Genomic DNA, 16,903 nt, shown 5'->3' on the forward strand with positions numbered 1-16,903 from the left:
GATGCAGTGCAGGCAGAAGTTCAATGATTTAACACAAGTTGTCAAGGTGAATGAGTTCAAGTTTCAAGTGGCCTATCATGCCAACGGCACCACTAGCCTCATCCACTGCTCAATGCACTACATCCCCCATCAACCACCTACCAACAATCTCTTTCAATCAGTACTCAACCATTCAAATCAGATGCTTCATCTCATATTATCACTGTTGCAAGCCGCACACCCACAACTCGCAGGTCTCACACACACTGGCAGCTATTCAACCACGGTAGCCACATCACCCAAACATCTTGCAGGGCACTCACTGATAAACTTCCCTCTTTCTTGCAGGAGAAGGTGATTCATAACAGTAGAAAGAAAGAACTGGAGGAGGACAGGGGCATCTACACGTCTTAACTCCCACGGAAGAGACAGTGGAAAGGCCATTGCTGAAACCGTGGCCACTGTCGGTGCTGGAGGGATCGATGATGAGGGTCTCTGCATTCATAATCCGCCTTCTCTCTTCCCACTTCTCCCTCATCCCACAAGCTTTTCTGACTCGTGCTGCAGATGGTGTAAGCATGCACTTCTTATTTTCTCCTCTCCCCTCACCACAACCCAATACTTGTCCCTTTATTATTTCAGATACCCAAGAGCTGGACGTGCCCAGCCAGAGGAGGAAGAGGAAGAAGACAGTGATGATGAAGAGACACTATCTCTCGATCTTACACTTGCAGCCACCAGCTCAGAGGCTGACACTGCATGTACTTTAGAGGCTAGGATAGAGGAGGGATCTGCACGTGGTGAGACACCGGGCACAAGTACACAGGAGCCGGGGGCAGGGGGGGAACGGATACCACAGGTGTCAGCTTGCTGGTGGGCGAGGTCGCACACCAGTTCTGCTGCAGAGGATTGAGATGATGACTTTGATGGGCCAGGCTACAGAAGAAGGCTGATGGGCGTACACAGCCAAATGTTTGGTGCACTGGGATGTGTGCCAGAAAGCCTGCAAATAATGTCAAGGGGCATGGGGGAGTCCAGCTCCAACTTGGCACAGGACTTTGCGCAGAGCTTGGAGCCCATCCTTTCCCACATGGAACGGGTGGTCACCTCCATCAGCCCACCTGTGGAACCCACCATGATACAGCGTCTGATGACCGATGTCACAGTTTCCATTGCAGCACAAACATCTGCCATCAAAGGTCTGACTGCTGCGTTTGGAGCTCAGACTGCTGCACTGGAAGCTCAGACTGCTGCTATCATGAATCTGGGTACCACTGTTGAAAGGGGCTTCCAGGGCATCACAGCGGTCCAGCAATCTGTTCTCCAGCAGATCACTAGGGTTGCTGAGGTGCCGCCCCGGGAGAGTGGCAATGGTGCCATGGAAGACGAATCTGCTGTCCTCGCTCAGGATGACAGCATTCTTGCTCCCACCAGTGCCCTTGCTGTTGCCTGTCTGCCAGCCAGGCCAGACTGCTGCAGCCCAGGCCGAGATTGTGCAGTCTGAAGCCAGGCCCTCCCAGTCCAGAGCTGCTCGAGGTCGTCCTCCAAGGCCATCTGCAGTCTCCTCAATTGAAGGTCAGCAGCCTTCCACCACCCATGCTCCAGCCACTGGGGATGCATCTCATAGGAGCACTAGGAAAGGTAGAGGCACACGAACAACAGGCGCTATGGGAATGTACAAGGATGAATAGTCTCATATGTTTGCATAATTACATGTATTAATTTATAAATGTGGATTTGAATTTGCATTTGGTGGTGGTTTTTATTTCTACGATGAGCTGAGGGAGAAAGCAATAAGGAGGACGATTTGATGGTCATGTGAAAGAGGAAAGGTAAGGAGAGTGGGACTGTTGGTGAATGGGGAGGTGTCGTTGAGGTTACTGGTATCGTTCATTAATAATCTGATCACGCAGAGTCCTGGCAGACAGGCCTGTCTACCTTGTAGCCTCCCTTCTTCACTTCCTCTTCCGCCTAGTCCTCTTCCTCCTCCTCCTCCTCTTCCTCTTGCTCAGATTTTCGCCTGATAGGCGGTGGCAAGGGTCCTCATAATGGTAAGGTCGTGCAGCATGCAGCATACAATGACAAATCTTGATACCCGCTCAGCTGAGTACTGCAGGGCTCCTCTAGAGCAGTTCAGGCAGCGGAAGCGTTGCTTGAGGACACCTATGGTCTGCTCGATGATGTTCTGTGTAGCAGCATGGCTCGCCTTGTAGGCCTGCTGCGCACTTGTGCATGTGTTCCTGACCGGAGTCATGAGCCATTTCACGAGGAGTTAACCCTTGTCGCCCAGTAGGCAGCCTTTGACTTGCCATGCTGATTGAAATACAGGTGGAACAGAGGACTGCCACAGGATGAAGGAATCATAACTGCTGCTAGGATAGTGGGCATGGACCTGCATGATGCGATGCGTGTGGTCGCACACCAGCTGCACATTGAGGAAGTGGAAGCCCTTTCTGTTCATGAATATGGCCGAGTTCAGATGTGCAGCACGCATGGCAATATGCATGTAGTCAATGAAATCCTGCACCATGGGGAAGCCTGCAATGCAAGCAAACCCTCGTGCTCACTCCTCCTGCTTGTTTCTGGCAAGAGGGAATGAGATGAATCTGTTTCTCATTGCGTACAGAGCCTCAGTGACCTCCCTTATACAGCAATGCATTGGAAACTGTGAGATGTTGCTTATGTCTCCAGCAGCAGCCCGAAAAGAACCAGAGCTATAAAAATTAAGGGCCACGGTCACCTTGACAGCCACAGGCAATGCTGTCCTTGCCCTGCTTTGAGGCTGCAGTTATGGCTGCAGCAGTTGACAAATTTCAGTCACGACCTCTTTAGTGAACCACAGACATCTGATGTACTGGTCATTGCTGAAATTGCGGTAAGAGAATTGGTCCCTGAAGGCTCTCCTTGGACATGGTCTCCTGCTGAGTGCCCTGCTCCTCCCTCCTCCTCCTCCTCCCTCTTCTAGCAGCTTGTCCTGCTCTGCGTGGCCTCTCTTCATTCTCCCAGTCATGTTCAATTCCCAGAGGAAGCCCTACCAGGCTACCCAGGTCTGGAAGCAACTTTTTTCAGCATTATATTTTAAATGCCACTAAAATACTGCAAGACCAGCCAGAACACTCTCTACAGAAAGTTGAAACTTTAGCTAAGTATAGGAAATTTTCAATAACAGTACAATTGTACCAGCAGCCAGAAGAAATAATCCAGCAACTAATCTGTAAGTACTTCATGATCCCTTTAAATAGTGCTGGTAGGGGGTCCTTCATGCTGTTTAAGTCCTGTTCAGCTGTGCGAGGTTAAGACAGGGCGTTGGCTGGAGTGTGGCGTTCTAAAATTTCATCGGTTGCTTCAAATCAGCGTTGCACACGGATTCACGTCATCATCACCCTACTCTACATACTGCCGGTGGTCGTTAGGTGTGCTCGACCAAACACCTTTAGCAAGATGGCATCATGCGTACTTCATGTCGGAAGTGTGAGTGCGCATCTCAGGTGCCATTTTCAGGACTTAGGGTCTGCGTAGCGCCTACAAAATGGGAGCTACATGGCCCAATTTCGCGCCCCATACTCTCTGCACAGCCCTGCATCACCCTAATTTATCCCTTGCACTACCAATCAAGCCTTATGCAATATAGCCTTATGTAATATACGAGATCTGCAAATACCTCTCTGGCTCATATTTATATTCATTTTTAAGTACTATGTATGCACTTACATTTGCTAAAAACAAATTAATTAATCCTATTAATTTGTTTTTATATTCCATTTTTAGGTCAAAATTAGGAATTCCTGCACAGGCAATTTTATGTGATTGCTTCACAAAATTATCTCTAGTTGACATACTATTAGCCAAGCAACTGGAGACATGGATGAAATATAGTTGTTCAGGCGAGGCTCATGAAAGCTTACATAAAATTTAATTAAAGTTCAACCAAATTCCATAAGATTGTAATTTCTGGAATCTTGGCAGAAGTCTAGTCTGTGGATTAAGAGTTATGTATTCAGACAGTTTGTGACCTTCTGCATTTGTTGATCGCTTGTCCATCATCATACAGATTAACTTTTAGATAGAAGACCTTGTCCGTTCTTAGTCCGGTGCTCCGAATTTTCATGCGATGAGTTGCACTTCTTTTACGCCAATGGAAAATGAGTTGCACCAACCGATGCTCTGGACAGCTTTTTAGACCAGAATTTCCTGGGTGAGCTCATTTGCATGTCCATTGGAGTAGTGACTGGCATAAAACCAATGTAAAACAGGAGTAATCAGTTGGGATGCATGAAAATTAGAGTGCAGCCTTTAAAAGGCCAGTTCTGGCTGAAGACTGCAGCAGCAACAGACTGGGGTAGCAGCAGGTAAATAAAGAATAGTACTTAGCTCAGTGAGTTGATTGTCAGCTGGCTTGACTGGATGTTAGGAAAAGCAGGTATAGGGATCCCTTGTGAATCTGGAATTGTCTAACAAGAATACAATCCTGGATGCCTATGATTCAGCCACGGTCAGTGAAACAGGGGAGGGCAATCATAAGACTGTGGCACTGTAAAGCAAGTAGTTACCCATGAAGAAAAAAGTAAACACCCTATTCACTTTCACAACAGCCTCGTGGCACTGGTTATGGACCTTCAATGAATCATGCATTATAACTCCGATTTCCTTCTCACACTTCGCAGCCTTGAGCACACAACTATGCATGATATATGCATGGTTGGAGTTGCCCCTACCCACGCTACATACATTAAAAGATATCTGCAAGTCACTCTCGCATTAAACATATATCCGCCTGCAATCTATATGTTTCAGCTAAGGTTTTTACACCCACAGATATCTTCATGTCATCCACCAACTTGTGAGTAGGTCCTCTGATGCCTTTATCCAGATCTTTGATAAAGATAGTGAAGAGCAACAGCCCTAATGAGCCTCCAACACAAAACCTCTACCATTAATAACTACCTTCTGCCTATGCAAATGCAACCAGTTCCTATCCAGCCCAAAATCTGCCTGCCAATCCCACAGGACTCAACTTTGCTTAGTAGCCTTTTGTACCATACTTTATCAAAGATTTTTTTGAAAGTCAAGATGCACACTGACAGTTGGGCTTCTATCATCTGTCAACATTGTAACTTCCTCAAAAAATTCTACTAAGTTGGTGAGACAGAACCTCCTTTTCCAGAATCCATGCTGAGATTTCCTAATAACCCCTTCTCTTTCAAGGTGATAATACATTGCATCTCTAATGATCTCCTCTAGCAACTTGCGTAAGGATCAATGGATATTGTACACTAGGATTTTCAGAAGCCAGTTGATAAGATTCTGTATGAGAATTATACAGAAATAAACAGTGAGCTGCAACATTCCACAAACCGGCTCTTCCAGCTTTACACAGAACGTCAATGCCTGCAGCCTGTGGGGTTTTTAAAAAAAAAATCTGGGCACATTCTCTTTGTTTTAAAATGCAACACTTAAACATAACTCATTCCCAAATCCTTTCCATGAAGAAAAAAAATCAAAATCCTGAAATGTGGTACTGGGACATCCTTGGATTGGCAGGCAGTGACAAGTGACGTCGCCCATGGATCAGTACTAGGCCCCCATATTTTCACTATTTATAAATAAATTACCTTGATATGGGAGTAGAAAGGAGAATATCCAAATTTGCCAATGATACTAAGCTAGGAGATAGTGAATTGTGAAGAAAACAGAAAATTGCAAATGATGCAGATTAAGCAAGTGGGCAGAACAATTCTAGATGCATTTTCATGTAACAACGTATGAGGTAACATAATTTGAACATAGGAATGGAAGATGGGAGTATAATCTAATGAAAAGTCATTGTAAGAGATAGATGAAGAAAGTGATTTAGGGGTCAAGGTGCACAAGTAATTAAAATATAGCTTGAGAGTGCAAAAATTCATCAAGAAGGATAATTAGCAGTTGGGCTTCAACTACTAGACTTGTGCAGAGCGTTTAGAATATTGGGGCCAATATTGTAATGGCCGGTGCCCTAGCATGGAGGCCTGAGGCCAATGATGTGCCTAATGGGCTCACCTTAGCCCAATCTGTCTGGTCAATGCAAAGGGTGCTGGGAGCCTGCACAAAAGACCACAAAAATATTTAACCTACGGGCTTTCCCCATCATGAAATTGGAGCACCTGTGCAGTGATTCAGTTATTGAGTACCCATTCCCAACTGTTGCTGAAGGGGTTGCCCAGTTTTCTTTGCCTAGGTGACCCTTACCTATCAATAGGGCCACCCAGCTTGCCTTCTCTTCAGCACTTTGGCCACAAAAATCCAAAGGACTCCGCCCAGCCGCCATCCTCCCCGCTCCTACCAGAAAGAAATGCTAATGCTCTATGAACAACCAGCATCTCTTGACTGGCTGCTGGTATTCAAAATTCTGGCCCCAACCCCCAGTGTTCCCAGCACATTGTACACTATACACTGGGAGCACTAGAAAACAATGTCAGCTCATTTGTGCACAAACAACATAGGGACAAACAGACAGGTGGTACAGTGGCAAGATCACATCACTGACCCAATTATATTCAGTTTTGCTGCGCTTTAGGAAGCATGTACATGCCTTGGAAAAATTGCAGCAACAATTCACCAGGAGGATATTTGGATAAAAGATCTAAGCTTTGATGAGAGGCTGCATAAAGTGAGATGATAGTTCCTGCAGATGAGAAGGTTAAGGCTGATCTGATTGAGGTGTTTAAAGTAATGATGGGTGCATGAGGAATGACTCTCTTTCTTTTGGATAGAGAATCCAGAACAAGAGGACATAATCTTATAATTCAAGCTGCACCAGTTAAAAATGAACTACTTCACTCAAAAGTCTGAGAGAATGTGAAACGTATTGCCTCAGAAGGCCATAGATGTAAAATCAATTGAGGTGTTTAAAAGGGAGATAGATACTTACTTGGGAAGTAAAAGTAAAATGATTGGAGGGGGGTGGAGGAAGCAGGCAAATGGGATTAAAACTATCCCATTTTTAAAAACATACAGGCTAACAAAATGGAAGAGCAGGCTTAATGAGCCGAATGTCCAATATATTTCATGACAATCCATTGCATATTAGAAAATACTGTTGCCAATATTCATGGGCCAACACTTCAAGAGCTTGGATGGCATTTTTTTTGTCCGTTATGTCAGCATAGGCTAAAATAAATGGGTTAAAGCAGCAGACAAAAGAATGTCAAGCAATCGCCTAGAATTTCTTAGCAACATTAACAATGAATGTTAAGCATTTGTTGTTAATGTTGCTAATAACTTCTAGGCATTTGTAACTGATACTCAACAGCTTTAGCAGAATGTGATTAATAACAAATAGTCTGTAAGTGTAAAGTATGTAGTGATAATGCTCATTATTAAAGAGCAAACAATAATAAACATATTATAAGATGCACCTTCACTGTTGTACTTACTAGCAGTTTTAATGGCTGTACAAATCAGTATTATAAAGCATGCTGATGAGTAAGCCAATGAAAATGTTAAAAACAAATCTATCCGTACTAAAAGAAAAGTGAAATATCAGCATTAGGAAGAAAACAACATCAGAGAATGTATTCTAGGAGCTCATTATAAAGTATTTTACAATGAATAAAACAAAGCTTTAATACAAGAAGAAGAAAAATCAGCTTTCTTTTATATAGCACCTTTCATGGCCTCAGGATGTTACAAAGTGCTTCACAACCAATTAATTACTTCTGCAGTGTAGTCACTGTTGTTACGTAGGCAAACATCTACATGGACTGGTTGGGCTGAACGGCCGGTTTCCGTGTTGTAATTTCTATGTAATGTAAAATGTGGCAGCCAATTTATGCATAGGAAGATGACACAATCTCTTTTGATGGTGTCGGTTGAGGGATAAATGTTGGCCAGGACATTAGAGGAACTCCCTGCTCTTCTTTGAATAATGACATTGTTAAGTCTATCTGAACAGACAGGCAGGGCTTCTGTTTACATTTTATCTGAAAGGTGGCACTTCTGACAATGCAATGCTCCTTCAGTACAGCATTGAAGTGTTAGCCTGATTATGTGCTGAAATCCTAGAGTGGTGCTTGAACCCACAACCTCAGCTGGAGTGCTATCATTGAGCCAAGCTAACACTTACAAGGAGATAAAGCAAATAAAGCTTGAAATTCCTGGTTACAAAGCAAAAAGATTGTCCATGGAAGGGGGCGGCACAACTTGGGGAGAACCCAGATCTAATGAGATTCCACCCTGTACACAATACGGCCCAAATTCAAAATGGAGTGGGAGGGGCTGGGAGGAGATCCAGTCTACCACCTGTCTTCCTTACATCACAGCCAGCTTTCGGTCTGTGTCTGGGCATGTACTCAGGCTACCTTAGGAATTCCACCCGTTATTCCCTCCTTAGGTTCAACAGAAGCCACATCTGCTGAGAGCAGGCATGGTTCTGTACTGGGTCTCCCTAAGGCCCCAAAGAGTTCAAGGAGGAAAGGTAATCAATCCCACAGGGGATCACCTTAAAATACAGGCCATGGTTTCCCTTCATTACAAATTTGTGCATTACTTCTTTGGCCTGTTAAGTGCCTCTACCTCACCCAGTCAGAGCACCAGGATGTTCCTCTAATTTTCCTGCTCTTCCTTAGAGCAGGCATCTCCGTTGTTCTTCTACAGGCCACCTGTCCTGACTATTAAAATGAGCCCATTCCTCAAATTTGGGATGGGTCAATGCTCTCTTTGACCCATAGACAGGAGTGCCTCCTCCACCACATTTCTGGCAGCAGAGCAGGGGCATGTAATCTTTGGCCCAAATCCTTTAGGTGAAGCTTTATGCTTTGCACCCATAGATAAGTGTACTAAAAAAAAGTGACTCGTAGGTTTCCCCCTCAATTCCTCACACAGTGAGCTTCAAACATCAGTTGGAGAATGGGGAAGAAGTCGATGAGTGAGTGAAACCATGCCACTTTTGTGCACCTTCAAGAAATCAGCTGGAGAGTAGCACTGAGAGCAGCATGGGAATTGGTTGGCAGCCACCCTCTCAATCAGAGAATGACACATGGCACAGGCAGGCTGAATGAGAGAGAGAACATAACCTACAAACTGTAACTTAAAAGAAGAGAATGGGAACAAAATACAATCATGTTTTTTTTTAAAAAGTAATTCAATATTGACACCACACAGAATTTTTCCTATATACATATTTCAATTGCTAAATTGTGAAAGATCTCACTTTTAGGCAAGTTATTAAAAACACAGACTAAACAATCATCCTATTAAACAATTTCCAAAAACACTTACTATATTCATTAGCGTCAGGAGGTACTTCTGCACATGGTCCTTCCCGTGAAAATGCACCACTGTGTCATCAACTCCAAGAAGAACTTCTATATTATAGTCACTGTCCCTATCATGTCTTCGTACTCTCCTGGTTTTATTCATCTGTTGCTCAATGCCTTTGTATATGGCTTCCAGATCACGCAGTCCACTCAACTCTGGTTCTGTCAAAAAGAAGTTGCTTTATTAGTCAAAGGAAAAGCACAACGTTAAGTCTATTTTTTTCTAACAGAATCAAATAGCAATGGTTTTACATTCACTATTGATATTAGCAGTAGATCCATGCAATGAAGAGGTATGCTTTTCTTTTGCTTTTTTTCTGTGAATTTTGTGCTCATTCGTGAGGGTTGTTAGTGCTGAGAAATGGACTTCTTTCTGTTTGAACACCAAGGGATAGATTTTCCTGAGTCTGCCTCAACAGCGTCAGGACTAGACCTCCGGCTGCTGTCCCAACCCCATCTTGGCCCCAGCCCAAGGCCTTCAGCAGATAAGGCATTGTGGCAAATTGGAGGGAGAGGAAGCTTCTTTTGTGCCATCTCTTTCCATTTGTAGTCATTCCTGTTCCTACCTAGGGCCTACTGTCATGGTTCACCTGCCAGTCCTGGTGAGCAGCAGAAACAGGGATGCGTGGGAAAGAAACAGGGCAGGATCGCAGCAAAACCACTCTTCCTTGCGACGTACAGCAAAGGAGAGGCCAGTGACTGTCGCGGCAGGGGGAGGGCAATTCAAGTCGGAGATTGTGGACAAGATAGCAGAGGAAACTCCACCTGTGTTCAGTAGAACATTTTTTAATTTCCTACATCAGCCATTCCCTTTGAGTAAGAGTCCCAATTTTGTAGAACTTATTGCTGAATTAGGAGCAGTTTTGTGCTGTAAGCTCACAACTATTAGGAACTGCCCAAAGTATTTCACAGAGGACCCTTACAGCTTGCAGATATCAGTGTTTCAGTATTAGCAGTCTAACTTAAATCATATTTCTTCACTGTTCTATGATTTCAAAGCACGAAGAATGATCCTCACAGCATTTGCAATTCAGGCCATCCTCCTTGCTATTTTTGTAAAAGTGAAATAAGAAACTCAGAAAACTAGCTTTATATTCTAGGGACAACAAACTGCCTTTTTTTTGGAAAATGATATATATAATGAAGTTGCGTTGTCAAAATATAACCAAAATTGTCCACTATTCAGCACCAATTGCCAATCTCAATCAAAGAGACCGTTAGTGACTGGTGCCATCAATGAAAAATTCACACTGCTGCAACAAGGATTTCTTTTCTGAGGTTAGATTTAAGGAACACATTGGACTGTGGAATAAGAGCCAGCTCTCAGGTGATTGGAAAACAGAACTGAAACTCCAACACATTCTACTCCTTTTATCTCAGGAATAGCAATACTATTCTCAGCACTGCTTGAATGATGGACTGCTAACTCAAAATTAAATTCTCTGCAATGTTCATAAAAAGTGCAGGTGCTACTGCAGGGAGTAAGTATGAGGTGGGTTGTTCTATTTGCCAGTCTAAGACACACTCCTCAGAGAACAACCGTGCAGCATGCTTGGCAGGATGTGACAGCCAGGCTCAATATTGTGCGCACTACCCACAACAGATGCAGAAGAAGATGGTACACCTAAAGAAACCTGCCAAGGTTAAGATTATCCATCAGCACCATTTACCAGGTACCCCGTGGCACAATATGCATGCCATAAAATGCTGCCTGTCAACTTGTTGCCCATTTACCGCTGGCCCATGCCAAGCCCTTATGTAACCTTACAGTTCTTTCATTGCTGACCATGTATACTCATACTCCAGCAGGGCACACATTCAAGATGCAACTTGCAATTGAAAGCTTTAGCACATGTACATCTTCAAAGGGCTTCACAAATAAAAGCATTGTAACAAAGCAAGCTGCATAATTGCTTAATGGCTGCTGGTTGGGCACATATAGAACCATAGAGAAGTTCACAGCACAAAAAGAAGCCATTCAGCCCTTCATGTTCATGCTAGTTCTTTGCTACATATATATAAAATAAATTCCCATCCCCTGCTCTGTCCCTGTATCTTATTCTGCTTCGATTGTTTATTTACTCTTCTTTTAAAAATGCAATGATTCAACTATTCCCAATGCAAAGCGTTCCATACTATAACTCCCTATGTAAAGAAATGTTTCTTAACCTCCAATCTCACTTTATGGCCACTGAGTGGCAATTTTAAATTGAAGACCCCCTCATAACCGACTCCCAAACCAGAGGAAATGGTCTTTGCCTATTCACCCTGTCAAAATCTTCATTATTTTAAAAACCTCAATTAATTCTCCTCTTAGCTTTCTTTGCTCTAGCATTACTCAAGGCTCTCCTCAAAACTATAGTTTCTCATCCCTAGTATCATCGTGATGAATTTCCACTGCACGCTCTCTTTGGTTTTGCTGCCTTTTCCATAATGAGGTGTCCAAAACTGCAATCTAACCATGGCCCAACCTTCGCCTTGTACAAATTTATCATTACTTCTTTGTTCTTGTATTATATTTTCCTGTTTAGAAATCCCAAAATGCTATTTGGCCTTTTTTTGAGCTTTAATTACTTGCACTTGCAATGTCAGGGAGTGATGTATTTGCTACCCTAGGTCTCTTTGTTCCTCAGCATACTTCAGCGTCTTTCCGTGGACTTTATATTCCAATTCCTTGCCTTTCCTTCCAAAATGCATCAGCTCACAATTCTCCACATTAAATTGCATCTCCAGCTTTTCTGTCCATTCCACTAAGTCTTAATGAAGTCTTTTACAGTCCTTCTTGCTGTCTGACAAACCCCCTACTCTTGTGTCATCAGCAAATTTTAATATCATGCTCCCTACACCCAAATCATCTATATATACTGAGAGCAAAACTGGACCCACCACTGACCCCTGGGGTACATCACTTCCAGTCCTTCTCCAAGTGATACCCATCAACTCTAACCTTTTGATTACTATCCTGAGATGATCTTTTATACATCTACCAGTTTCCTGCTTTTCCAATTAGCAGTTTGCAGGCTATTTAACCTGTTAGCTTCTTTGTGGTTACCTGCTGTTTTCTCCCTTCTTTTCTGTTTAACACTGATTAGGGGCTTTCTTATCGTCTCTGTTTTCAGTTCTAACAAAATGTTCACCGGTCTTTTCTCTTGCTGATGCTGATGGACCTGATGTGTATTTCTAGCATTGTCCTTTTTGGTCATTCAAAGCCTGGAACGTGAGCCTGTTAGCACTGCCAGAAGACTAGGACAAAACAGACCTCCCAGCACCCTTTGTCCCTCTCACAATGCTGTAAGTACCAGCACAGCAACACACTCTGGAGGATGTAGGTAGTGAACTTGAGGAGTAGCACCTGTGAGTCATGGTTCACAGGTAAATAGTAAGTGGTGGTGCCAGAGCAAGTGCAAAACTTGCTGCCCTATAGTCATATTGCTGCCATCAATGACCTCAACTTTGGGAAATGCAGAGTACAGAGACATTAGTCAGCTGTAATGTGCTGCTGTTGCCATTTAGTGGGATAGGAGATGAAAGTATTAACTATCATGGCCAATGCATCATTCACCTGATTGATAGCCACCTTTTCATGTCCGCTCTTCTTTTACCCTTTTCCTGTCCTGCTGAACTCGTTGTAAATGATTCAATTACAATGGGCTTCCTAATGATCTTGCAAACAGTACTCAGGTGTTTTTGTTCCACAGAACCATTCCGACCACACCAAAAAAAAAGGAAGTCCAAAATACAGAAAAAAAGTAGAAAAAGCCTTTGGAAAAAAGGGGAAAAATTAGAAGTGATAAGTTTCATTAAGCCCACTGCAAATAGGCAGACTGAGTGCAGAGCAGGATCCCATGATAAACAATGGAAAATCACAAGCTCTACCATGTTAATAAATTAAGGGATGATTTATATATTTCAATTCCATAGATTAGAGCGGAGTAGAGCGGAGAAGAGATAGGATTCTATGCTGTCAAATTTCCCAGTTCCCACCTGCCCAAATGGCCACAGCAGGGACAAGCCTGTTGGATGGAAAATTTCCTCCTAAACGTTCATAAGTTCAAGTCCCAGGGCTACTTGTCACTCAGGCTCAGTTTCATCACTCAAGTGATCTACTGATGAAGCATCACTCAGACAACTTTTTCCAGGTGGGGGAGAAGAAAAATTGAAGCAAACACTGCCTGACTTAATCTTAATAAAACACCAACAGGTTAACAGCCAGGGAGCAGGTATTGTGACATTCATAATCACAGTGATCCACTTTCCCAGATAGAGAAAGCGTTAAGTGGTTTGGAGAGAAAATAAGAGTAACTGCCAGAAAACTATATACAGAATAATAATACCATACAAGTATCCAAAATGAAATATTGCTTGTATGTTTCTTAACTATATAATTATGGAATGTTACATCGAGATTCATCGAAACTACAGCACAGAAACAGACCATTCGGCCCAACTGGTCTATGCCAGTGCTCATGCTCCACATTAGCCTCCTCCCTCCCTATTTCATCAAACCCTATCTGCATATCCTTCTATTCCTTTCTCCTTAATGTGCTTATCTAGATTCCCCTTAAATCCATCTATGCTATTTGCCTCAACTACTCCCTATGGTAGCGCGTTCCACAATCTGGGTAAAGAAGTATTCTTTGAATTCCCTATTGGATTTATTAGCGACTATTTTATATTCATGACCTCTAGTTCTAGACTCCGCCATAAGTGGAAACATTTTCCCTATGTCTACCCTATCAAACCCTTTCATTAGAGTGAAAAGTTATTTAGCTTATAAACAGTTTGAAATAATGTTAATTTATTTAATCTTTATTCACCATTTAATTAGATTTTTCCCCTCCGCAAAAATAAAACCGTGCAAGCAATAAACTAGCTTCAAATTACTTCATGTGAATTGTCTGCGGTATGATAATGAATTAAGAGAGTGAAAAATACATGCCAGAGATGTAAATGAAAATGTTCTGGCATTTAGCATAGTCAAGTCTCTGAAATGCAGAATAAAAGATCAATACTGTTGTCAAATGACCTCAAGGACAGCTTGACAATCTAATAATTCATTCTGTACACTCGTCTGACCTCACCAGAAAAAAACTTTTTGTTAGGAAAAACATCTCACAAATAAACAATTACCATCATCACTGCTGGGTGCTAAACAATGCAATGTTGCGTTCAATCAAATGGGAACACTTTGAAGCACTTTGAAGCACTTTTAAGTGCGATATAAAAGCTTACACTCAAAGGCCAGGAATTTCCTTGGACAAGAAAAAGGTGGCATATGACAGATGTCAGGTTGATAATACAAGTGAGAACCAGGCTGAATATAGAAAATACAGAGAAGAAGTGAAAAAGGAAATAAGAGGGGCAAAGAGAGAGTATGAGAATACATTGGCGGCTAACATAAAAGGGAATCCAAAAGTCTTCTATAGGCATATAAACAGTAATCTGGCAGTAAGAGGATGGGTGGGCTGATTAGGGACCAAAAAGGAGATTTACCCAAGGAGGCAGAGGGCACGGATTAGGTACTATATGAGTACTTTGGATCTGTCTTTATCAAGGAAGAAGATGCTGCCAAAATCACAGTAAAAGAGGAGGTAGTTGAGGTACTGGATAGGCTAAAAATTGATAAAGAGGAGGTACTAGAAAGGCTGGCTGTACTTGAAGTAGATGTCACCCGGTCTGGATGGGATGCATCCTAGGTTGCTGAGGGAAGTAAGGGTGGAAATTGCAGAGGTGCTGGCCAGAATCTTCCAATCCTGCTTAGATATGGGGGTGGTGCCAGAGGACTGGAGAATTGCAAATGTTACACCCTTGTTCAAAAAAGGGTGTAAGGATAAACAACAAATACAGGCCAGTCAGTTTAACCTCACTGGTGGGGAAGCTTTTAGAAACGATAATCTGGGACAAAATTAATAGTCACTTGGACAAGTGTGGATTAACAAAGGAAAGCCAGCATGGATTTGTAAAAGGCAAATTGTGTTTAACTAACTTGATTGAGTTTTTTGATGAGGTAAGAGAGAGGGTAGATGAGGGCAATGCGGTTGATGTTGTGTATATCGACTTTCAAAAGCCGTTTGATAAGGTGCCACATAATAGTCTTGTCAGCAAAATTGAAGCCCATGGAATAAAAGGGGCAATGGCAGCATGGACACGAAATTGGCTAAGTGACGGGAAACAGAGAGTAGTGGTGAACGGTTGTTTTTCGGACTGGAGGAAGGTATACAGTGGTGTTCCCCAGCAGTCGGTACTAGGACCACTGCTTTTCTTGATATATATTAATAACTTGGACTTGGGTGTACAGGGCACAATTTCAAAATTTGCAGATGACACAAAACTTGGAAATGTAGTAAACAGTGAGGGGGATAGTAATAGACTTCAAGAGGACATAGACAGGCTGGTGGAATGGGCGGACATATGGCAGATGAAATTTAACGCAGAGAAGTCCGAAGTGAAACATTTTGACAAGGAAGAATGAGAAGAGGCAATATAATCTAAATGGTACAATTCTAAAGGGGGTGCATATGACCTGGGGGCATACATGCACAAATCTTTGAAGGTGGCAGGACAGGTTGAGAGAGCGGTTTAAAAAGCATACAGGATCCTAGGCTTTATAAATAGAGGCATGGGGTAAATGTTAACCCCCAAGAATGGGTGGGGAGTAAAAATACTCGGTTTTCAGAGAGGGATGGCATCCCGGCTCCAACACGCCTGCTTCTGGGTTTAACCCAGGCAGGTTTGTCTGCGTGTGGAGAGCAGGCATCAGAAAGTCCCACCCCCCACTTAAATCCAGTGGGCCGATACTTAAAAGGGCAGTGTACCTCATTCAGATACTTGAGGTACTTAATATTTTGTGTATTGGAATAATAAAATGAATTTAACCTTACCTCCCGTCGCTTCTCATTCACGTCAGGTGAAAGTAGGCGGGAAGGGCCAGATCCATGAGGTGAGTGCCCTTATTGCACTGCCTGTTGACCCGGAGGAGCAGGAGTGCTACATCCAGGCCCAACAAGCTCACCTGGCAGACAGGAACCCCGCAATCGGCCAACCCCCCACCCCCCCCGACTCCCTTTGCCTCAGTCCCCGATCTCTTCCTTAACCCCCTAATCTTATCAGCCCCCCACCCCGATCACTTCCACAGCGACCCCCCTCCGAACTTCTCCCCGGCCTCTCTCCCCAATCTTCTCCCCCACCCCGAATCTCCTCCCCGGCTCATTCCCCCAATCTTCTCCCTGCCCTCCCCACCCCCCCCACCCCGCCCTATGATCCCTCCCTCCCTCTGATCACCGGCTGCAGCATGCTTACATGGCCAACAGCCTGTCAATCGGGCTAGTTGCCGGGTGCGGAACCCGGAAGTGAAATTGATGGGCCTCATTAAGGTCGCGATCTGCCAATTTACCTTCCGAGTTTCGCACCCGGAAATCTTCCCCCCCAATCTGAGTTAAAATTTATCTCAGAGTACAAATGCAAGGATGTTATGTTGAACCTTTATAAAACAGTGGTTCAAAACTGGAGTGTTGTGTCCAGTTCAGGGCAACGCACTTTAGGAAGGATGTGAAGGCTTTAGAGAGGGTGCAGAAAAGATTTACTAGAATGGTTCCGGGGATGAGAGACTTCAGTAACGGGATAGAATG

General features: G+C 43.4%; 1 protein-coding gene across 2 annotated transcripts in view; it reads right to left on the reverse strand.

Moving 5' to 3' along the window:
• Window positions 1-16,903, reverse strand: part of LOC137332445 (A disintegrin and metalloproteinase with thrombospondin motifs 2-like) — a 205,636-nt gene that overhangs the window by 98,825 nt on the left and 89,908 nt on the right. For both annotated transcript variants that reach the window (XM_067996293.1, XM_067996292.1), the window contains exon 4: window positions 9,238-9,437. In XM_067996293.1, the coding sequence (XP_067852394.1) occupies window positions 9,238-9,437 (200 nt within the window). The remainder of the gene's footprint in view (window positions 1-9,237; window positions 9,438-16,903) is intronic.

The sequence above is a fragment of the Heptranchias perlo genome, chromosome 14, assembly GCF_035084215.1.
Source record: "Heptranchias perlo isolate sHepPer1 chromosome 14, sHepPer1.hap1, whole genome shotgun sequence".
Classification (NCBI taxonomy): Eukaryota; Metazoa; Chordata; class Chondrichthyes; order Hexanchiformes; family Hexanchidae; genus Heptranchias; species Heptranchias perlo.